Here is a 23,340-nt window from a genome sequence, read left to right as displayed (position 1 = left end):
AAGAGAATTTTTCCTCCTCAGAGTTGAATGGGAAGAAAAGAGGGAGAAAAAAAAAAAAAGAAACCTCACCTACACTGTTCCAAGTCCCTGTTCAGATCTGTCTGGTGCAGGAGTCCCTGTTATCAACATACAAGGACTCCAGAGGACTGACTGCAAGCCTTATTCCTGTAGAGCAGGAACTCTTAGTGGATGTTCCAGCCTTCTCAGACATGTTTCCAGAACAGGAGAACATCCTTCCTTCCCTCCAATAAATCAGTTTTCACAGCAGCAATGAAGGAGAGGCCTTGGTACATGCTGCCCACTTTGCAGGGAGCAGAAAAGATACAAACTGCCATCTCAGCCTCTACCTGCTCAGCACTATTAGAAGCCTTGGGTGCTCTAACCCAGCTTTCATTTTCCCCATTTCTCAATCAGTGAGAGCCCCCAGCACAAAAAAAAAAAAGAAGCAGCCTGTGATCTGTCTGAAATGATGGGCTTCCAGCAAGGCCTCCAGGAGCTTTTACTAACTCAGCAGCACTGGAGGCAAGGGGGGGGGGTGAACAAAGCACCTGCTAAACAACCCTCATACAGGGAGCTGCTAAAAAGTTGTGGGGTTCTCCAAAGCACAGAACCTCTACCCAAGACAGTGGGTTATTTGCACCGGATAATAGACCAAGGGACCATGTGCTCTAAATACAGCTATAATTGGCACACTCCCCTCAGTCCTCTCTACTGGCTTGGGTAGCATGAGCTGCTTGCACCTGGCAGGGATTGCTCTGTGCCCTCCCAATGCAATCATTACTCTCAGGAACTGCAGTGGCTCAGCCATGCTGGATTGGATTGCCAGTCCCATTTCACACAGATAAGCATTTACAGAAACATTTAACAGGGTTAACTGGTGGCTACAGGGTGTACTTCTGAATCTCACGTGAGCACACATGCAGTCTAAAGGACAGACAGTGCTTAAGCCAAGTGCAAGGTTACCTTTCCCCCCTGCACAAATGAGAGCCTCCATTACAGGAGGATCGGCCCTACCGCACAGCTAGGGCTAGCCTTGAGGAGGAGGATCACCCTGCTCAGGGATTACAAGGGTGGTCAATAGAGGGGCTAGAAAAGTTGCTGGAAGACAGCTCTCAAAATAAGATGAAGTCATCTTTCACCTCCTCAGATCCACCCCAAAATCAGAGGGAATAGACTGGGCTTTTATCAGCCCCAGGTGGTGCAGCAGGAACTCAGAGCCAGCACTGACCAGCATCTTCCGATGCCACCTTTAATTAGTGGGATCCTTTTGGTCTCATGGTGAGGGGAATCATGCACAGTGCAAGAGGCTGGTAGGTGTAACTATTCCTCACAACATAAGGCCATCCCATGGGGACTGCATGACTCAGGGTAAGGGCTGAAGGGGTCCTTACTCTGGAGGCAGTGTTCCCTTTGGAGCAAAACCATTCAGGCAGTCACATGGGGCAGAGAGGAAATAGGCAGGTTCCTTGGTGTCAGCACACCCGGGTAGATGCCCCCTCCCCCCCGGCCAGGCAGGAATGTCATTCCTATTCTGACTAGATAGGGTGGAATGATCCCATTTACCAAGTAGCAACATTCGAATGGGCAACAATGGCTTCTCTCAGAGGTGCAGGAGTCCAAGACAACCAGAAGCCTTAGCCAAACATCTCCTGGGAGGCGTAGGTCATATAGAGGAACCCATCCTCATCTCGGTTCAGTGTGTACACTTCAGCCATGGTGAGTGACATGCTGACCAGGCTCCGGCTACCATCCACCAGCAAGTAGAACGACTGGGTGGAGCTGAGGGACATCCTGTTTCTGGGGAAGCAAGAAAGCAGGAGAACTGAGTCCCACCTGAAGGTAAGAAGGGAAAGCACTGAATTGTCTTCCCTGAAAGCACCCACTGCCTATTCAGCCCGGGGGCAGGGGGCACAGGGCACAACAGTATTGGGACATTGCCTGCACTTGTTGACAGCCACCCCCTACACTTCACCCATAAAGCAGCAGTGCATGGAGATGGATGCCCCTTACCCAGGGCACCAAGAAAGGATGGTTCAGAGAACAGTCTCTGCATTAGCCTCTGGTAGGTAGCACCTTTCTCTCTAGCACCCACTCGAGCACAGCATAAGTGGGCTAGTGACTGCCCGGGTCACAGCTCTCTCCTGTCTCAACTCAGAGAGGGAAGCAGGAGCCAGCAGGGGCTGGGGCACAGACACCAGGAGTGTGATACCAACCAGACCCTCACCTCCAATCACACTGCTCCTCTCTTGTCTTACCGGATAATGGTCACAAACTGACCCATGGTCAGCTCCTGGGGAACCAGGAACTTGGTCCTATCCAAAGCTGGCAGCATCTTCTCCTTAGGGTACCGCTCCAGGATCACCTGAGGAAAAAAAGGCACGTGGCTCGGGAGCAGGGGGAAGGTAGCACTCCTCCCCCAGCCCAGGCTACCCCCTGCCTTTCCCTGCCCCTGCGGACGGAAGGATCCAGTTCCCATGCAGTGGCTGGTGTTCTCGGCCGCTGCTGTACGCTGAGCCCTCGCGCCCCACCTCCTCCCGCCAGGCAACCGCCCCACCCACTCACCGGGAGTTTGCTGGGGAACCTGGAGCGGACCGCTGCTACTTCGCGTTTCCTGGTAGCTGGAACGAGAAGTGGGTCCAAGAAGGGTCACAGCCGGAGGGGCCGAGGCTGAGTCAGGGCTACCCCCAGCAGCGCCCTCCGAAGCCGGACGGAAGGAGGGGGAGAGACCCGTCCGCGCCCACAGAGCTCTGGACCCTCAGAGAAAACGAGCGAGGGTGGGGCAGCTAGCCCGGAGCAGGACTCTCTGCTCCCCCGCTGCAAAGGGAGATCCAACCCCGGTTCAGCTCCCCTGCTTAAAGCCCGAAGGGGGCAGGGCACCCCAAGGTCTCCCACGGCCAGAGCTTCCTTGCAGGAGACGCCCTGTCATCTCCCCTCTCTGCAGGGACCCTCCAGGACTCCCCTCTCACCGAAGCATTTCCGCTGCTTAAAGGGGGCGCGGGGCTCCCGGCTGCCAGCCACTGGCAGCATCTTGCAGGACGCGAGCAAGCGTCGCCCGGCCCTGAGGCCCTTTAAATAGCGCTGCCCCACTGCAGCAGGATCCGTGCAACTCCGCCCCGTCCGCGGGGGGAGCCCTGGGACCCGGGCCCTGACGGGGCTGGGGGCGCAGAGCACTGGGGGCTGATTTTGTTTCTGCTCAGACTGAGGGAGGGCAGGCCTGTTAATCGCCCCTGCTCTATGGTAGAGACATGGAAGGGCTAATTGCCCCAGCCTCCCATAGACGGTGGATGAGGGCGTTTGTTAATTGCCCCTGCCCCCGATGGATGGGGTATAGGAAGGTCTGTTAGTTGCCCCTGTCCCCAGCGGCCAGAGGGGACTTCGGCCTCATGGTCATTGAATCCAGTCGCCTCGCTCCCTTACGGGAGCGAGCAGCAGCCCACGTGGCTGTGCCCCGGGCTGGAAGAGCGGGAGCAAGGAATGGACAAACAAGCCCAGGCCCGGCCCCCCGCCATGGTGGGGGCCGGGCCGAGGGTGATATGGGACTTATCGTTAGTCCGGGGCATGGGGCAATGATACAGGTCTGGGGGTTGTACATTGGAGGAGAAGCTGCCCCTCGCTGGAGGAAGGATTTGGGGACACCGGCCCCTCTCGGGATTTGCGCGGCATTTAATCCCTCCCAGGAGTGATGGGAGCTGCGCCCCCGGGCTGTATTCCGGGGCGTGCACTGAGGATATTTGACCCCCCCCCCGGGGGTATCTGGGGAATTTGCCCTATAGGGCATTTGAAGGAGTACATAGGGAATTTCCCCCGGCGCACTTGGGGAGCCTAAGGGGATATTTACCGGCTACTCCCACTCTGATCCTAACTTTGCTCTACGAAATGTTTTGCCCGGCTCGGGCCCAATCAGGAGCCCAGAGCCTTTGGCCCCGCCCCCACGTGACTCTTTCAAAACCAGCCCCTTTGTTTGAGCTGTTGTGTGTGTCGAGTCCTGGCAAGAAGCGCCCAGAGCCGGTGCCGGCTTCAGGGGGCTCCCCCACAATGCTCCCCTCAGCCTGCTCCCGGTGCATGCGATTTCCTTGCAGCCGGTGGGTGTAATTTATTCGCCCACCCGTGCTGACCCTGTCCATGCAATTTACCCCCCTCCCGGCATGCAACTTACCCTGATCCTGCTCGCGGTGCACACTTCCCTCTGCAGCTGCTGCGCCGGGTGAGTCCTGGCTGCCCGCCGGGTCACTCTTGCCCCTGCTGCATGCACTGCCCCCAGTTCTCTCGGTCTCCTCCCGCCGGTGTATGCGCCTCTTCCCTCCCCCAGCCGAGCACTGCCGCCTGACTCGGAGTGCTCATGGCCCGCAGAGCTGTACTGCCCTCCCTCTGGTCCGGGAGCGACCGGGTGCGGATCGGGGAGCGGCTGCAGGCCAGCCTGGCTGGGATCTTGGAGCTGGAGCTGCTGAGAGACACGCAAAAGGGAACAGTGGAGAGCGCCTTGGGCATCTGGGAGCCGGCGGGGGCTGGCCCAGGGAGGCAGCGACAGGTGAGAGGGGGGATGCATTGGCCAGGGGAAAGGCGGTTGGGTTTAGGGGGCTGTGTTGGCGGCCTGTGATACACAGGAGTGTATGTGATCTGGCCTGAAACTCTGTGACTTTGCAGGAGGGGCTGGTTCTGAGTAGGGGGAGTACAGTGGAATTGGGGGGGGGCATGGGATGGGACAGAGGGAGGGCATCTGTTACTGGGATATGGAAGGCTGGCGGGATGGTGATGGCTCTGGCTTAGGAGTGGGATATGAGGTGGAACATGGGAGCTGGCCTGGGGAGTTGGTGTAACTATAGTGAGTTTGGGAGTGTGATGGAGCAGGACAGGGGCATGCGTGGGGGATAAAAGGGTATGCTGGATTGGAGGGACAATGGTTGCCCTGGCCGTGGGGAGGTGGATTGAAGGGTTAGTGGCCCTTGGGCAGGGCACAAGTGGGAGAGCTGGAAGGCTCCAGGGCTCTGAGCTGGGTGACATCCCCAGTGCTCTGCCTGGGGGTAGAGTGTGCTCCACTTGGAGAAAGAAATTATTTTTGCAGCAAACAAGCCTGGAAAGCTCCTCAAAGGCAGGGTCGGTCAGTCTGGGGGAACAGCCCAGGCCTAAGCAGTGCCTGTACGAGTGGCCAGCACAGATTGATCAAGGAAAGGCACAAGGAACTCCAGTGCGGAGGACTATTTCTTGTCCAGGAGGAGTTCCCTGCTCCCTTAGGATCTGGGAAGTACCCTGAGGTTGAGTCTGCATCCCTTATATAGCCTTTCCTGTCTGAAACCTGGACATGGTCCCATTACCCACATACATGTTCAGCCCATTTGTGAATCCTGCTGGGGGGGGGGCTCTTGTCCCCGTCATGCCTTGTGGCTGTGAGTTCCACAGGCTAATTCAGTGCTTGTTTCCTTTCTTTGGTTTTAAAAGTATTGCCTCTTTAATTTCAATATCTCCTTGTTCTGCATCAATTTTGGGGGTGAATGGAGTCCCGTCTGCCTTTTCTCTGCCCGTTACTATTCTGTGTTACTCTCTCATGTCTCTTATCTGAAGTAAATAGTTTCAGGCTCTTTTAACTGACTTTAGACTGAAGTCTCTACCTATCTTCTATTTCTGCCTTGTGTTTGCACCCATCCCAATCCCACTTCCTCCTTTTTGTGCATGAAGTTTGTATAGCCGTTTCCTGGCATGTGGAGGCATTGGTGCTTTATTGCCTGATACTAGATACAACCTGTATTGTGAGTTGTCTCTTATAAATTCTCTTCAGCCACTTCTTGAATGCAACCACGTCTGGTGTGGGCTGGGGCAACTTACCCAAAAGTACATTGCAGTGCTGCTTAACAGCTTAGGAGAAGGAAAAGAGAATCCATTTTCCCTCTTAGACTATCTGTGCAGAGCTGTAGACATATGGGTCCCAAGATATTGAGAGACACAAGGTGGGGAAGATAATAGATATTATTGAACCAACTTCTCTTGATGAGAGATGCAAGCTTTGGCACTTACACAGAGCTTTTCCTCAGACCTGGAAAATGTACTCAGCATGTCAGTGCTTAGTAGAAGATGGAACAGATTGTTGAGCATAAGTTGTTAACATATTTCAGCATATTCATATTCAAGGTGAAATGGCCTGTTAATGACTTATGTTAAACAAGCTGTTTTGTCTTGTATTTAGCAGTGATATTCTGAGGCCATGTCTAGGCTCCTGACTTACAGCACTTCTACAAATAATTACATTGCTTGTGCATGTCTACCTGTTGCTCCTTGTGTGAGTGGTGTGTGTTCTCCTCAGGAGTACTTGTATTGATTATACTGGCAGTGAGGGGCAGCTCCTGAAAGCCAGTAACTGTCAACTAACTACATCAACTGACTCTGCTCGTGAAGATGGTATTATTAAATCAGCATTGCATGGCCGTTACATTGGCAGGAGTAAAATTTAAATGTAGTCACTTCCATAGTTAGGTTGACATAAGCTGCCTTGCCTTGATCTGACTCTGCAATGTAGAAGTTGTTCCAGAGAAGATATTATCTCTCACCTTGCCACTCAGCATACAGGAGGCCTCCCTCGTCTGCCCTGTGCTCTGGTGCCTAACTAAGGGGCAGTGTGCACTTTGCTGTACCTCGGGCTGTGCTATTTGCATTTCTCAGCCTACTTTGTTTGGAATAGATGTGCCCTCATTTGTACAGTCAGAGCCCCAGGATAGAGGGCATTGAAGCCTTGTGGGACTCTGAGAGAATTCTTGGTGTCTCCCCTGACTCTGAGGGGTAGTTGTGTTAGTCTGTAACTTAAAAAAACTTAAACAAGTGGTCGTGTAGCACCTTGGAGACTAACAAAAATATAACAATAGTATCATGAACTTTTGTGGGCACAGCCCGCTTCTTCAGATAAGTAGGCAAGAGGCACACAGAAACCCCAAAACGTAAAGCTGAAAAAGCGGGGAGGGGTGGGGAAACCCCTGTCAATTATAGTGTCTGTGCTCTGTCTGTCTGGGGAGTTGAGGCAGGGAGTAGGATTCAGGCCTAGGCTGCTGCCCTGGCCTTGGTGAGTTGGTCTTTGTGGATCTGTTTTGCAGGGAGGTGGGCGTTGGCTGGTCAGCCTGATGACTGTTAGAGGAAACAAACCACCTGTTGTTTACTGAGCTCACTTCCTGCCTGGCTGTCCTCCCAGGCCAGCTCTGCGCTGGCGTGGGCAGTGCCAGCTTCTCCATCCTCTCCCTGGTGTCATTCAAGAGCAAATAGCAGAACTGGAGTCTACTCTTTATGAGGAACGTCTTAACTAGCCAGCTCCAGTATCTGTTCCCTCCATGCCTGCCCTGCACACCTGGCATTGCAGGCAGAGTGGAAAGAGGGGGGAACTGCCCCAGGGCAGCCTGGCCAGTGCATGCCCACTCATGCCCAGTAACATACACAGCTGTGCCTATGCGGGGGTGGGGTGGGGGGGGTTGAACAGCTGGGAACCTGCAACCTGCCCCCTCCCAGGGGATAGCAGTGAGGCCAGGCCTGGCTTTCAGGACCAGTCTGGCTTAATGCCAGCAGAGGCTTTGAATAACCAAATTATTGGGTGAAGGCATTGAGTCAGGGGTGGGTGGCAGAAATGTCAGTGGGGCCTGGCTGTTTTCCAAGGTGAAGGGTGCATGTGAACCCCCATACCCACCCTAGGCACCCCAGCAAGCTCCTGCATGTACATACCCCCCCAACTCCTGAAGTCTTGTACATGCACTCTCAGTTTTCCCATGTGGAGCGTGTCTCTCTGCTTGAGTAGGTAAGATGGACGGGGAGAGGGGGGCTCACACAAAGGCAACAGCTGCCTGGTCAGGGCTTGGGAGGGATGGAGCTGAGCTCAAAGGCTGAGAGGGGCCTCCAGGCTCATGTTTCACTCCTGCCGCCAGCTTGGCTCTGGAGCTCTCCCCCCTCTTCCTTGGCTATGTTAGCCTGGCTGTTGGTGGGGCTGGGGGTGGGGGGGTTCCCATTGCTCCCCTCCCAGTTACTGGGCCCTAAGGCTAAGGGGAAGCCAGGCATGTGGGGCAGTAGGGATGATGCTACAGAGCAAGTCACCCTGGCTGGTGCTGGCGGCTGTGGGTCTAGGCTGAGAGGTGTCTAGGGCTGTGGTTTGAGGGAACAGGACCTGTTTTCCACTGTGATTTCTCCCCCCCCCCCCCCATATTGCTTAACTTTTTTTTTTAACCACTTTGAACCACAGAGTCCAATAAAACCTGAGCCAGCCCCTCTTGCGGAGGAAGCTAAGCAGCCCCCAGCTCCACGTCAGCCAGGATACAGATCTGCAAATATCTTGGGGGGTGAGAAGGGCAGGGCCGGCCCCCTCCCCCACCCATGGAGGCAGGGGGCTGGAGGGGAGGTTGAGGTAAAGTGCAGGGAGCCAGGGAAGTTTGTGATCTTATCAGTGCTTCTGATCACCAGCCTGGGGTCAAGGTGCATCATCCGTTGGCCTCCTGAACTCCTAGCCTGGCTGTGGCTGCTGCTGCTTCCAGGTTCCTGGGGCGGGGAAGGAGGCCCCTGACTGCCAAGTCCTGTCCCCAGAGAGAGAGCAATAAAATGAGGGAGGGGGTTGGGCTAAAGAACTGCCTCCATCCGCTGCTGGGGGCTAGAACAGCCAAACTATCCCTCACCCCCCTCCACCCCTGGGGAAGGTTTGGGAGCAGCTTGCCCTCCCTGTGCCTCCAGGCTGTTTCCACAGATAGTCTGAAGCTGGGGGGAGGGGCATCTAGCTAGGTGGAGGAGACCATACTTAGAGGGCTAAGCACATAGCGGTGCACAGGACTCCTGGGGTCTCTGCTCTCCTGTGCCACCTGGGGCAGGTTCTGTCAGCCTGTCACTGTAAGGGGGTGATGCTGCTCCTTTCTTGGAGGCTAATGGCCAGGGTGCTCTGATCCCAGGAGGTGCCAACAGGAGCTTTGCAGTGCTCACTCAGCAGTGGGCATATCCCTTCCTTCTTGGGCGGCTGCCATGGGGCTAAACCAGCACTGCGCATGGGTGTGGTTGCAGGGGACTGTCTCTGTCACTTCAGCCTGCTCTCGGAGGAGTACCTCTGGCAGTGACACCGCACTGAGCCAGGTTGGAATCAATGGGAGGCTGCGCCTGCACCAGCAATTGGTACCGAATTGCCTTGATTCAACCTGTGCAACTTCCCCTATGGACCGGAGCTTGCTGGAGTGCAGTGCCAGCACAAAGGAGAGAAGGGGCCTGCCTGCCGGAGCAGGGACGGTATTCTGCAGTGATGAGAGGGGTGGGGCTGATCTCGGGAGGGTTCTGAGGTTTTTGTGGTGCCCAGCACAGGAGTTGAAAAGCCACTGATGTGGTGGGAGCCCTGATCTTGGTCAGGTTCCAGGGTCTATTCAGTGCCCAACAGGCCTGGCTGGGGCAGGCAGTCTGGGGCAGAGTTGGGGGGTCTCCAGTGCCATGGAGGAGGCCCAGTCATAGCTGGGGATGCGCTCTGCTTAGATCAGGCTTGGGGCTGTGTCTGAACATAAGAATGGCCGTACTGGGTCAGATCAAAGGTCCATCTAGCCCAGTATCCTGTCTGCCGACAGTGGCCAGCACCAGGTGCCCCAGAGAGGGTGGACTGAAGACAATGATTAAGCGATTTGTCTCCTGCCATCCTTCTCCAGCCTCTGACAAACAGAGGCCAGGGACACCATTTCTATCCCCTGGCTAATAGCCTTTTATGACCCTAACCTCCATGAAATTATCTAGCTTCTCTTTAAACTGTGTTATAGTCCTAGCCTTCACAGCCTCCTCTGGCAAGGAGTTCCACAGGCTAACTACATGCTGTGTGAAGAAGAACTTTCTTTTATTAATTTTAAACCTGCTACCCGTTAATTTCATTTGGTGTCCTCTAGTTCTTCTATTATGGGAACTAATAAATAACTTTTCTTTATCTGCCCTCTCCACACCACTCATGATTTTATATACCTCTTTCATATCCCCCCTCAGTCTCCTCTTGTCTAAACTGAAAAGTCCCAGTTGCTTTAACCTCTCTTCATATGGGACCCGTTCCAAACCCCTAATCATTGTAGTTGCCCTTTTCTGAACCCTTTCCAAGGCCAAAATATCTTTTTTGAGGTGAGGAGACCACATCTGTACACGGTATTCAAGATGTGGGCGTACCATAGTTTTATACAGAGGCAATAAGATATTCTGTGTCTTATTTTCTATCCCTTTCTTAATAATTCCTAGCATCCTATTTGCCTTTTTGACCGCCACTGCACACTGTGTGGAAGTTTTCAGAGAACTATCCACGATAACTCCAAGATCTCTTTCCTGATTTGTCATAGCCAAATTAGCCCCCATCATACAGTCGGGGTTATTTTTCCGGATGTACATTACTTTACACTTATCCACATTAAATTTCATTTGCCATTTTGTTGCCCAATCACTCAGTTTGGTGAGATCTTTTTGGAGTCCCTCAGTCTGCTTCTGTCTTGACTATCCTAAACAGTTTGGTGTCATCTGCAAACTTTACCACCTCACTGCTTGCCCCTTTCTCCAGATCATTTATGAATAAGTTGAAAAGGATTGGTCCCAGGACTGACCCTTGGGGGACACCACTAGTTACCCCTCTCCATTCTGAAAATTTACCATTTATTCCTACCCTTTGTTTCCTGTCTTTTAACCAGTTCTCAGTCCAGGAAAGGACCTTCCCTCTTATCCCATGACCATGTAATTTACACAAGAGCCTTTGGTGAGGGACTTTGTCAAAGGCTTTCTGAAAATCTAAGTATACTATATCTACTGGATCCCCCTTGTCCGCATGTTTGTTAACCCCTTCAAAGAACTCTAATAGATTAGTAAGACAGAATTTCCCTTTACAGAAACCATGTTGACTTTTGTCCAACAAATTATGCTCTTCTACATGCCTCACAATTTTATTCTTTACTATTGTTTCAACTAATTTGCCCAGTACTGAAGTTAGTCTTACTGGTCTGTAATTGCCAGGATCGCAACTAGAGCCCTTTTTAAATATTGGTGTCATGTTGGTTACATCACGTCAGTCATTAGATGCCAGTGCCCCGGGTTGGTTTGGTGGCTGTGGGCATCGCTGACTAACCCTGTTCATGGTCCTGCCACAGCAGGGATGGGGCAGCCTGGGGGCTAAGGAGCCGCTGCCCCCAGTCAAGCTTGACCGGAGCAAATCTGAGGACCTGCTGGGCATCCCTGAGAAGCCATGTGTCGCCTACTGCTCCTCCGAGAGCATCGACGTGGGGCTCCAGGCCGGGACCAAGGAGAGCAGAACACCAGGCATGAGCCTGGGATTGAGAGCCATTGGCTTCAGCGAGCAGCTCCTGCTGCCCAAGAGGCCCAGGGCCCAGGTAGAGCCCAGCTTCACTGCGCCAGAGACCTCAGAGGCCGACTCCAGGCCCAGCTCAGGTATGTGCAGTTGGGATGCAAGCCCTGGCCACCAGGACCAATAAGGCATCGTGGCTTGCTCTTCCTGTGGGAAGTGTGATGCGAGCAGAGGCTCCAAACTGGGCCCTCTATCCTGTCGGGATCATCCTCTACAACCCAGATTCCTGGGACATGCTAGTGGAGGACTTGGGGGAGGGGAGAACCATCGCAGTGGGGGTTGAGGGGCCAAGGTGAGAGAGGGGCAACCAGGCCCCCACAGTGAACCTCTCCTCTTGCCCCAGGATTCTACGAGACCAGCGAGATGGGCTCCTTGTCTGACTCCTCCATGTCCATGCACAGCGAGTGCCCAGGGGGCTCGTACTGCAGCGTCGGGTCCCTCTCCCACCTCCCAGGCCTACGGGACAGTGGCTGTGTCCGACCGCACTCTACCGATGAGGCCACCGTCCGTCTTCTTGACCTCCGGCTGCAGCGGGTAACAGCACCCAATGCTCCCAGTGGCCCCCATGCTGCTGCCAGGAGACCCGTCTCAACAGGTATTTGGGAAATGGGCAGCTCCGGGTGCAGAGTCCTGCTGCCAGCCAGTGGGCTTCTGGGAGCAGCAAGATGGGGACATAACCCTGAATCTGGCTGGGGGACGCTGATTCATTCTAACTTCCCCATTGGCACAGGGGCTCTGGACAACCTGTTAGGTACTATTGAAGCCCCCATGGGTGAGGGGCTGGCCTGTCTAGCGGCGGATAGAGGGCAGGGCGAGTGAGGTGGCTGCCCCAGGCCCCGCCCTTCAATAGGCCCCGCGCATGCGCTACTACCTGTCGGCCGTGGCCGTGGTGTATGCGCAAAATTGTGCTGCCCCCGGCCCCACGCTTCAATAGGTCCCAAACCCTGGGCCCCGCAAAACTCTCATCCGTCTCTGGGCCTGTCCCCTACCAAATGTTCTCGGATTTCTGGATGCCAGGCAGGAGTGGGGCCTGCCTGCTCCCTGCTGCCTGACAGACACTCCAGGAACTTTGTTCCAAGTTGTTACAGATCTGAAGGCCAGGAAAGTTCATTGTGATGGGTCAGGCTGGACAACCCAGCCCTGGGACTCCGGCATGTAGCCAGTGGCAGCAGGCTTGTCTGATTTTTGATGGTGTCTAGAATGTCTCCAAGTCTGGCCCCTCTCCTCTCCCACTCTGTGCATGCCCCCTTGTAAGGTGTTATCCATTTTTTAAAATAACGTAAGAACGGACTGGATGCAGTGAGCGCGTAACAGTTTAACAGTATTACATTTTCCTTACAATAGTGATATTGTGCATCTAACTAAGAATATCAAATTTATTCATACTCCGTTGCATACAAAAACAACCAAACACTCCTGGGTCAATAACCTTCAAATGCAAATACTTTTTAAAATTAAAACAAAATGTAGCACTGCCTTTTGCGATGTCCTTCAGGAGGAAGTAAACAGCATTCTCAATGGAATTTAAAAGAACAATGGGGGAAACGTTTTTCTGTGGGTCTTTCGGGCTTCTTTTTATAAAACTAATTTTTTTAGATGAAGTGGAGTTGTCACCTTCCTAAGGGTTTGGCTGCACTAGGATTTCACACTGAGAGAAACTGTGCCAGCACAAGTCCTGCTTAACTGGGCATGAATCGTCTGCACAAGGGGCTTGCACAACTGCAGCTATATTGGTGTAAAATAACCTAGTGCAGACAAATCAGACAATGTAGCACCCACAGCAAAACATCCCGAAGAACTACTTCTGAAGAACTAAGTAAAGAATGGGTCCAGGGATGAGGGGTTCATGGTGCAGAAGAAGGCTCGGGACTGGGGCAGAGGGTTGGGGTGTGAGGCAGTGAAGGCTGGGGGCAGGCTCTGGGATGTGAGAGGGGCTCAGGGCTGTGGGTAAAGGCTATGGAGTAAGTCTGGGGATGAGAGGTTCACAGTGCAGGAAGGAGCTCAGGGCTGGGGCAGAGGGTTGGTGCTGGGGGGCTGTAGCTGGGCCAGGGATGAGGAGTTTGAACTTTGGGGAGTAGCCAGAACGCTGCCTTGGAGTTCAGGCCACAGAGGACTCCCCTCAGCCTTCTCTCCCCCAGCAGTGAGCTCTGGGGTACGCTCTCCCTCCCCCTTTCCTCCTGGCATGACACTAACCCAAGCCCCAGGCTGCTGCTCAGGAGGTTCAAACTAGTTAAGCCCCCTCAGAGTCACCTGCTGGGGTGGAGGGCTGCCATGCAACTGCACCTCCTCCCTGCACAGCTGCAGCAGTCAGCCTGCCCCAGCACTTTGCTCTTAGCCAGCAGTGGCTGTCAAGGGCCAGCAGTGGCTGCCTGCTGCCCAGGGCACAGGTGATGCTCAGGGGAGGCGCGTGGGGGTGGCAGGTGAGGCATGTAGGGGCAGCAGACAGGGCTGTGGGAGAGACCCCGCCCTGAACGTTTGTGAGGCTGGGCTTCCAGGGCCCTGAATTTGCTAGAACATGGACACCATAGGTCCATACAACTTGCCACTCCTGCAAGGAACTTGCCACTCATGGCTGAGCCAAAGCAGGCCTTCAGGGCTGGTCAGCACTGAGAAGGCCTCAATAGAGTAAAACCCCACCCCTAACAAGCGTAGTTCACCCAATGAGGCTGCAGTAGGAAGGTGGCGTGCCGCAGGAGAGTTTATTCCACTTCGTATGCATGGCAGCTAGACCAACCCAACAGTGTAACCGTGTCCCCACGGGTTCTACGCTTTCACTGCAGCTGGGCAGCCACAGCAGGAAACTTTCCCATGTATAAAAGGCCTTAGAAGCCTGGGCTTGATTTACTGACCCCACCTCTGGTCCCACTCTTCTCTGGGACACGGAATCACCCATCTTCTTGGGTTTTCTGGGCCAAAGGCTAATGTTGTTGACATGCTTTACGTCTAGGGTTGCCAGGTGTCCGGTTCTCGCCCGGACAGTTCGGTATTCAGGTCCCCCGTCCGGTTTAAAAAAAGAAAAACAGAAAATATCAAACATGCGAAATGTCCGGTATTTCCTGTTTCCCTTGGACGGAAGCCTGGCGGGGACAGTTTTCCCCTGCTGTGTCTGGCGGGGGAGTGGGGAGTGCGGGGCCACTTAAAGGCTCTGCACTTTTTTTTTCTTTTTTTTTTGCTTTAACAACTCCCTTCCACCCCCCTTTTTTTTCCTCAACAGAATTTTTCTCCTGTATTTTTTTTGGGGGGGTGGAGGAGGAGGGAACCATCTGGCAACCCTATTTACATCCAGTCCGAGGCCAGGCCTGTGCTGGGAGCACGTTGCTGGTGTATCTATGTCCGTATGTGGTGCCTGTGCACTACACCAGCAAAGCACTCGGAATGGGGCTGCAGCTTAGGCTGGTGCCAGCCTAGCTTATTCCAGCCCCCTGAGCACATGTCACTCAGCAGGCAAAAGGCCTTTTTGGGTGACAAAACTGCAGCTATGCCTGGGCTTTTGCTGGCACAGCTGTGTTGGGGGGGATTTTTTTTTCTTCATCTTTCTCACTGACAGCTATGCTGGCAAAAGCCCTAGTGTAGATCCAGTTGTACCTGTTAAGCTCTCTGAGAAAAAAGGCCTATTTATTTTGCTGGGGAAAATGGTCTAAGCTGCACCTCCACTGAGGTATCTGTGCCTGGATATCTGTACCAGCAGACCCCGCCTAGTGGGGACAAGCCCGTGGTCTCAGAGGCAGGTTTGTTACCCTCAACTTGTTCTCTTAGCTCTCCTCTGAAGTTGAGGAGTTGCCCCAGGATCCTTGCCAGTGCCCATGGGCACCCAGCCATTTGGTCACCACTCAGCCAAGCTACCTCCAGCTCAGATACTGGGTCCAGTTTGGTGTAGCCAAGCCCTGCAACATGCAGGGAATACTGGCTCTGGTACCTGGTGTGTCCCAGAATAGGCCAGATTCTGTCTCTGATCCAGGGTGCCTGATCTCTCCACAGGGGACCTGGAGTTCCTGCTGAGCCTAGGTGAGCTTTCTCCAGCCTTCCCTCAGAACTTGCAGCTCTTGCGGTACAAGTGTGACCTGGTGTCCCGCAGCACCAGCGAGATCTACCACTACCCCAGCCCGCTGCATGCCGTGGCCTTGCAGAGCCCGCTCTTCACTAGTGGCCTGTCCCGGGGCCCATCCCAGGAGGACCTCAGTGAGCGGGCAGCCATCTGCACTGTGCAGGAGGGCTCTCCCCAGAGCGAGCCGGCCCTCTCGGAGGAGCAGCGCCAAGCCCAGCTGGACCGTTACATCGCCAAGCTGGTGCTGAGGTACAGGTGTCGCTTGGCAGCTGGCCGCGCGGAGCTTGGCTACTTGGCAGGGCACCAGAAGAGCCAGTCCATGTCATCAGTCTGTGGATCCCCGCTGTGGCCTGGGCCACTCCCTGGCTGGAAAATCCGCAGACGCATTTCCACCTGCTCCCATCTCCGCTCTCCAGAAGGGCCTGAAAGCTCCCAGTCCCTGGATGGCCCAGGGGGCCGAGGCTCCACTGCCTCCTCAGTGGGGTCCAGTGAGCGCTCTGTGGGGTCACTCCTGGAGCAGCTCTCGCTGTGCCGGGAGCAGCCAGAGGGAGCCAGCTGGGCGGAGGCCTCATCCTGTCTCACCCACGTGGTCAGGGTCAAGGCCTCCTCCAGAAAGGGCCTTGGCTGTGAGCAGGAGCGGCTGTACCAGGGTAAGCACGCCTCACGGGAGCTGGTGAAGGCACGTGAGGGTGCAGAGCGCAGCTGGCTCAGCCCCCGGGAGCTGCTCCGCAGGATCAGCCTCCGGCGCAGGCCAGCTCTCCGGGCCGAGGGCGGGAGCCGCTGCAGCTCAGAGATGAATGTCCGCATGCCAGGCCCTGTGTACCGCTGCAGCTCTCAGCGCTGCCTGGAGCCCCCTGGCAGACACAAGTGGGTATCCGTCCTGGAGATCTCCAGCCAGGCCCTGGAGAGGCCAAAAGCTGAGCCCTTCCCCCCACCAAGCCGCCAGCTCGCCTTCTCCACAGACTCCTGCTTCCCTGCTGGCAGCCAGCTTGCGCTGCAGCCCCCGCGGGCTGAGGGCAGCAGTGCCTCCAGTCTCAGTGAGGTGGATGTGCTCAGCCTGAATGGGGATTGGCGCCTGCGGCAGCTGGGCCCACCCAGGGCCCGCACACTCCAAGCCTCTGCCACCCTGGATTCCAGCGACCCAGCCATGGCCAGTTTCAAACTGCACAGGGCCTGCTCCTTCAAGGAGCTGAAGAGGATGATGAGAATGAAGAGGCCCTTGGTGCCAAAGGCCAGTGGAGCCTCCAAGTGACTTCCTGGGGCTGCAGGCTGCTTCCCCATTTAGTGGGACTGCCAGCTCTGCCTGCCCCCTCCCTAGACAGTCTGCACCATCCCCCCCCCCCCACACACACACCCTTTGTGTTTCTTCTCTTGAGTAGAAAACCACCTGGAACTGGCAGGGTCTGATGCTTCATCCACCCTGATCTCCTACGTGCTGGGGAGGGGATATAGAATCTATCCCTGTCCCAATGCTGACAGAACTGTAGGGGCTAGGCTGGCTTGGAGGACCCTCTCCCTAGAGTGTGGACAGGCCAGAGCAACCTTCTTGCTGTGAGGCAGAGAGTTTGAAATGGCCCCTCAGCTTCTAAAGGCGAGAGGGGGCAGGAGCCACACTGGGCTCTACAGACTGTCTGGACCCCTAGTATGGGCTTGAAAGCAAATGTTCAATAAGTACCTTGGGTCCCTGTGTCTCCCAAAGCCTAGGGGTAGGTGCTGCTGTCTGCCCAGCCTGGACAGGCGGCTGCTGTGGGGCGGAGGAGAGGGGGTAGAACTGTCTGGCTCTGGCTACCTCAAGGAGCCTCACTGCTCATGTCCACTCTAAATGAAAAAATAAAAAGTGAATGTGCAGGATTTGGTGGTTGTTTTAGATGTGCAGGATTTACTGGCTTGGGAGGGGTAGGGCCTCGCTGCCCCAGGCACCATCCTGCTCTGGGGTGGTAGGAAAGGCTGGCCAGGAAGGCATGTACAAGCTGCTTTGTTAGCATGGACTCTCAGCATGGTGCTTGCATGACCCCTCCCTGCATTGCATTAATTGCCTTGCCCTTAGCCAGGGCCAGGGGTGCCAGTAAACACCCACTTTTTCAAAAGTACTGGTTGTACTCTAGACGCTCTTTTTCAAAAGAGGCTTGCAGTCTAGACGTAGCCATGGCGGTTGAATTGTGCAGTGAGATCCTGGCTGAAGGGCTCTTGCAAGCTCCTAATCTGCTTCTGCTGCACTGAAACAGGGCTCTGCAGCTCTTGAAGTGAACCAGTCTCACTGAACTGGTGTTGCCCTGTGTGCAGGCAGGCCCCCCCTCCCATGTGTCCTACAAGCCGGGCAGATCAGTGCCCCAGCTGCAACAATAGCATCTGCCGGGAGTTCCTAAAAACAATCCCTTGGCCAGCTCTAGCCCTTGAGAGCTTGGAGCCCTGGCCTCATGTGACCCAGTGCAGCCTCACACCCATGCTCATCTCTATGGGGCAGATGCTTGCTCCAGGCTGGTTTGGATCAGTTTCTCACCTGAGACGCCTGTCCTTCCCACCTGCAATGGCTCTCTGGCTCTTCCTTCCTGCCCTTCCAGCCTCTGGGGCTAATTCCAGGATGCCTGACAGAGGGGCTTTGTTCACCCAGATGCACTACGCATGGCCCTGCAGGAGGCAGAGCCCAGCTCTCTGGTTGGGGCAGGGTTCACCCATTGGGAGGGAACAGCTCCCTGTCTGGCCTCACCTTAGCACCCTTTAGCCTGGGTGCTGGGGCTGAGAAGTTGGGGCCGTGCCAGCATTTGCTGGCAATTTGCTATTTGCACATTACAGGGAGAGGAGAGTCCACAGCCCCATTTCCCAGCTGTCAGCCTGGGGGAGCTGTTTGCTTAAGCAGCAGGGAGGAGTCAGGACATGTGGATGGCAGGAATGAAGGATTTTTGCTAGGATGGGTGAGAGGTGGAGGGGCCAGGCTTGTGGGACCTAGAGAAACGCCCAGTACTGGCTGATCCCAGGGACTGCGATTCTCAGCCCCTAAGCATATCCAGGGGTGAAGTAACTTACATTTCTGACAGGTACTGTCCTATCATAACCTGCCTCCCGGGGCAGCTTCAAGGCAGGGGTTGCTATACAACAGTATCGGCAAGAATTATGAGGGGTGGAGTGCTGGGGGCTCAGGGCAGCGGATTGGGGACGTAAAGGTGCAGGGGAGAGGGGAAGAGGCTAGGAGAGTGGAGGGAGGTGCAGGAATCAGGGCTGGGATGTATGAGGGGCTCAGGGCATGAAGGTGCAGGAGTCAGGGTTGGGAGTGACAGAGCCAATGATCTGGCCCTCGCTCTGTCTCTGGCACCACAATGTGGGGTGGCGAAGCCTGTGCAATTGTGACTGGGCATGCGCAGGTCCTTGGGGGTACAAAGGACACTGCCCTGCAGACAAGGGGTGTGAGTGGAGGTCACCGGACACAAGGCAGCGGGCTGGGGCTAGAGTGTGTGTGGGGGCCCTGGGTTAACTTACTTGGCCAGGACCAGATGGGCTGATTTCACACCCACCCATACCCATCAAACATGCCTGCAGCAGGGCTGATGACAGTGCCTCTTGCAACCAGATGGGGCCAGACTGTGGGGCTGCCACGGCTGGACAGGAGCTGATTCCATCCCCCCTTGGCAGGAGTGGGACCAGGGCCAGGCCACTATGGCAGATGAGAGCTGCTACCAGCCCTCCAAGTAGGCCGGCTGGGAGTGTGTGCACCTCCCCTACAGCATGCCCCCAGCTGGCCCCTTTTAAGTTGCCTTCTTGCCTCTTGGCTGCTGCTATCACAGCAGAGCCGAATGCCCCAGCCAGCGCTATCTGGAGTAGTGCACTGGGGCGCACACCTCACTTTCACCTCTGGTCATCACAACACATCTGGCATAGGGGGAGGGGTGATACATGCCAGGCTGAGCTGGGAGCTCCCACATGAAAGGAGACCCAAGTCCCCCAGAGGAAATCTCCTGCTTGGGAGTAAGCCGGATCGTTTGGGCTTCAGGCTAGGCTGATATGAGCAGCCAAAATGTCAGCACCTGAAATGCAGCTCCTCCCACCCTTCATTTGTACCTGCCCAGCTATCACTGGGGCCTCATGGGCAAAGAAGGAAGGGTATGAAGCATCACTGCAGGGTGGGGCATATTGCAGGCAGCAGCCCAGTGTGTGCTCTGTCTGAGGATAAGCCACCTCCCTCCAGTCCCGGTCTAATCTGGGCCCCTCTGCAGGGTGCAGGTGATGCCCAACACAATGCATGCAGTCACTGCATGAGCCCCAGGGCAGACTAGCTAGCAGCAGACAGTGAAGAGAGGAGCTATTTCTTGTTTGTTAGGGCCAGACGGGGCTGGGGGTCAGGTCACGTAGCTCAGGCCAGAAGCAGCAAAGCTGGGAGTCACTCCCTAAAACAAGCTCCCTGCAAGAGAGCCCAGGCAGGGAAGAGAGAGACACACACACACACAAGCTGCAGAGACAGGTCCCTTTATGAAGAGGGCCGGGGGAGTGACAGAGCCAATGATCTGGCCCTCGCTCTCTGTCTCTGGCACCACAAGGTGGGGTGGCAAAGCCTGTGCAATTGTGACTGGGCATGCGCAGGCCCTTGGGGGTACAAAGGACACTGCCCTGCAGACAAGTGGGAAGGGAGCCAGGTCTCAGCCATATGCCCAGGGTTTCCTCTTCAGCAAGGTCTCAAGAGACCTTGTGGGTGCAATAACATCAGCAGAAGTCAGACATGTCCCCGTGACCCTGGTGCTACATGAGTGGAGGTATCCCCGTGGCCTGGCAGTCTGTCCAGGAAAGGAGGTGCATCCATGTGGCCTTGGTGGTGTCTAGTGGGGGGAGCCATGTTTTCATTAGCTGAACATTCCCATGTAGAGCTGCTTCTCCTTCTGGTGGTAGGTGCTGAGCTGGGTCTCTGTCAGCTGCAGGTACCGCTTGACTTTGGCGTCTCCATGGAGCAGGAGGAGAGACAGGACAGGCCAAGGCATGAGCTGAATGCCCAAACTCATTCTCCCCCCCCCCCAAACATACTTTGTCCCCTCAGCTTGAGGAGCAAACCCAGCTTCCTCCTATGCCCTAGCTGAGCTTCCAGCATCCTCCACCAGCACCAAGTCATGCACCTGCTAATAATACCCCTGAGGCTGACTAGCTGCCCCTTGCCCAAGAAGTCTCCTCCCTGCCCGCCCACCCACAGCGATATCACCACTACCCCCTCCCAATCCCCAGACCAATGTTTATCAGCTGCCAACGTTGCTGCCCCTGGACAGCTGCATCCAAGACATGTCCCTGCTGCCTGCCCCCAAGAGATGCCTCTGCCACCAGTGCAGCTGTCCTGCCACCCCCACTGTCCTTCGGCATAGGGATCCCCTCTGGGGATGAGGTGCAGCAGGATGGTTCCCCGGGGGTGTGGAGACAAGGCCTTGACTCTTCCCTATCAAAGTGACTCTCTCAATTCCTGCCACTCTTCAAGCAACCCGTCTCTCACCTCGGGGCTGGCTGGTTGTGGCTGCCATAAGATAGTGCCGGGCCTGGTCGTAGTCCCGCAGGTGGTAGGCAGCCACGCCAGCGCGGTACAGGGCTTTGGGGTTCTCAGGCTGTTTCTCCAGCACCTTGTGGCTGTACTCCTTCACCCGCTCGTAGTTCACTGGCTCCATGTGGAGCAAGCAGGCTGGGGAGGAGGAGGAACAGCACCAGTGAAAGGGCGCAAGGGGCCAGGGCGGGTCACTGTTATAACAGCACAGTGACATCACTAACAGAATTGGCATGCCCAGTTGGAAATGGTGGTTACAGGATGAACTCCTAGGTGAAGGGAGTGTCATTGAGGGAGCAAACAGGTTACAGAGAATGAGGGGTGGGGTGGCAGTGCCACCCTGAGGATTAGGGAACCCACAAGCAGGGTATGGTGATGGCACTGGTATCACCAAAGAACCAGGGCATCAGTGCGGAAGGGGGCACAGCAGGCTGTCCTAGAGAAGCAATGGAAAAGTAGAGGATACTGTGATGTCACTGGAGAGCTAGGACACCCCCAGGGGACTCAATGGTGATGTCACTAGAAGGCAGCCCCCCCTCACCACTAGGGAGGTCAGTGTGTAGTCGTTTACATGAATAAACGATAAGCCTGGGCTTACTGGTTAATCTTAACAACTACACGCACCCTTTCAGGAGGCAGTTCCCATGAGAGCCAGCTTTTAAGCCAGCTCCCTGTGTGTGCTGGCTCCCATGAAGCTGCCTCCTTCTCTTCTCTTCTCTTCTCTTCTCTTCTCTTCTCTTCTCTTCTCTTCTCTTCTTCTTCCCCCTGCCTTCAACAGAGGCAACAGCGCAGGTGGAGAGGGCAGGCAAGAGCCAATGCTGGGGGGGGGGGTGAGCTGGCTTAAGAGCTGGGTCCCCACAAGCATTGGCTCCCATGAAGTTGCCTGAACACCCTCCTCCCCTGCTGCCTCTGACAGAAAGGCAGCAGCAGCATGGAGACAGGGGGCAAGCAGGAGCCAGTACACATGGGAAGCAGATTTCAAGCTGGCTCCCCGCACATAAGGACCTGTGTGGAGCTGCCTGCCCCCCGTGTTGCTGCCTCTTTATCAGAGGCAGCAGGGGGAGGCAGGCAGGAGCTGGTGCTTACCTGCCTCCGCCCCCCCTCTCCGGCATGTAACGTGCAATTGCTAAAATGTCCAGCAATTACACGTTTACACAATTACATGTTAGTTAAGATCCCTACTCACCAGCCAGGTTGTTGTAGCAGTCAGACTGGGTGCTGTGCAGTGCGCTCTCCTGCTCAGGTGTCACTGGCGGCTGCTCACGCCCAAAGGCCTGCAGAGGAGAGGGCACGCTGGGGTCCAGCCCTCGCAGCTGCAGCAGTGCCCGGTGGTAGCGGCTCACAGCATCCCGGAAGCGCCCCTCCTTGTAGCACTGGTTTCCATCCTCTTTGAACCTCTGGGCCTGCTGGAGCCGCTGGTCCATGGCCTCCCCGGCAGAGCCCTGCACAGAGAGGTGCAGCTGCAAACACCCTTCCCAGGAGACACTGGGTCCTCCCAAGCCCACCCACCTGTTCACACGCAGGGTCCTCTCCCTGCACTTGGTTCCGGGTGGGAGAGCAGCCAACCCAGCACAATACAATACTACGTGGAGGGCGTGTGGACCAGGGGTTACAACAAGGCCAGCCACCCAACGCCAGGGGTATTGAATGATCACAGGGGCCGAGCCCTTTTCGTTACTATAAGGAGGGGCCCTCTGCCCTTCCCCGCCCGGCAGGGCTCAGCTCGATAGCGGGGAGCCCTCTGCCCCGTTCGCTGCAGGCGATGGCGCCGCTGTGGATCGGGCGGGCGCGTGGCGCAGAGCCGGGAGCTGCAGGCGGGGCGGGGCGCGGCGTGGACGGGAGCCTGGTACCTGAGCAGCCATCGGGGCAGCCGCTCCGGGCCCCGCGCGCAGAGGCTGATCCGACGCCGCAGCGCTCAGCAGCCGCGCTCCATGCTGCTTCCTGCCGGGCCAGGAAGCGACCGGCCGCGCAGGGCAGGGAGACCGGCACCATGTGACTGGGCGCCGCGCAGGGCTGGGGGCAGCAGCTGCCTCCCGGAGCCGGGCGGGGGCTGCCCTGGGGTGAGCCCCCCCCCCCCAGTCACCGGCTCCTGGGCTGAGGCTGCCCAGCCTCTGACGCCCGGGGGCGCTCACATTCCGCGGTGGGGAGTCCGGGCAGACGGCAGCCTTTGCCGGCAGGGAGCCGCCGTCCCCGCCTGCCGGGAGCGCCCTCACTGGTGCGGGGCTTGCGGTGCTCCTGTGCTAGCAGCGGGCACGGCCTTTGGGCTGGGGGAAGTCAGCCCAGCAGGGAGCCTGCCGAGACTGTGACTCTGGGTGCCCTCACCCCGCAGCACTCTTAAGGAGGGTGCTCTGGGATTTCTGGCTGGGTTATAGGAGCCGCTCCTGGACTGGGGCCCCGCACAAAGAACTGGGGGGTGAGCGGCTGCTGCAGGGCGTTCCTCACCAGGCTGGGCGCCCCAACCTGGAGCACTCTTCTCTGCCCAGG

The 23,340-nt window shown here is 56.1% G+C and overlaps 3 protein-coding genes across 5 annotated transcripts; 1 reads left to right on the top strand and 2 right to left on the bottom strand.

The window, feature by feature from the left end:
- Positions 1-1,224: 1,224 nt before the first annotated feature.
- On the bottom strand, positions 1,225-3,078 carry LOC102445122 (microtubule-associated protein 1 light chain 3 gamma-like). The gene is made up of 4 exons (XM_014568753.3): positions 2,967-3,078; positions 2,563-2,618; positions 2,256-2,362; positions 1,225-1,797 (listed from the first exon to the last, which is right to left on the bottom strand). Exons 1-4 carry the CDS (start codon positions 3,025-3,027, stop codon positions 1,635-1,637), a joined length of 387 nt encoding a protein of 128 aa, XP_014424239.1. The 5' UTR covers positions 3,028-3,078; the 3' UTR covers positions 1,225-1,634.
- A 469-nt stretch (positions 3,079-3,547) lies between these two features.
- LOC102444882 (uncharacterized) lies at positions 3,548-17,201 on the top strand. Of its 3 annotated transcripts, none has more exons than XM_075939309.1 (5): positions 3,548-4,082; positions 4,351-4,528; positions 11,094-11,388; positions 11,649-11,900; positions 15,284-17,201. In XM_075939309.1, the coding sequence occupies exons 1-5, from the start codon at positions 3,877-3,879 to the stop codon at positions 16,600-16,602; spliced, it is 2,250 nt and encodes a 749-aa protein (XP_075795424.1). In that variant the 5' UTR covers positions 3,548-3,876; the 3' UTR covers positions 16,603-17,201. The 3 variants fall into 3 exon arrangements, with proteins under 3 accessions (XP_075795424.1, XP_075795423.1, XP_075795425.1); XM_075939308.1 differs by having other exon boundaries at positions 3,552-4,082; positions 11,091-11,388; XM_075939310.1 differs by having other exon boundaries at positions 3,556-4,528; positions 11,091-11,388.
- A 2,591-nt stretch (positions 17,202-19,792) lies between these two features.
- Positions 19,793-23,021, bottom strand: TTC9C (tetratricopeptide repeat domain 9C). Its single transcript, XM_006113562.4, has 4 exons — positions 22,707-23,021; positions 22,043-22,298; positions 20,812-20,994; positions 19,793-20,274 (listed from the first exon to the last, which is right to left on the bottom strand). The coding sequence occupies exons 1-4, from the start codon at positions 22,716-22,718 to the stop codon at positions 20,180-20,182; spliced, it is 546 nt and encodes a 181-aa protein (XP_006113624.1). The 5' UTR covers positions 22,719-23,021; the 3' UTR covers positions 19,793-20,179.
- Between the last annotated feature and the right edge of the window lie 319 nt (positions 23,022-23,340).

The sequence above is a fragment of the Pelodiscus sinensis genome, chromosome 11 (genome assembly GCF_049634645.1).
Source record: "Pelodiscus sinensis isolate JC-2024 chromosome 11, ASM4963464v1, whole genome shotgun sequence".
In the NCBI taxonomy this organism is placed as follows: domain Eukaryota; kingdom Metazoa; phylum Chordata; order Testudines; family Trionychidae; genus Pelodiscus; species Pelodiscus sinensis.
The sequence above is the reverse complement of the archived record's forward strand: the minus strand, read 5'-3'. Positions and strand labels throughout refer to the sequence as shown.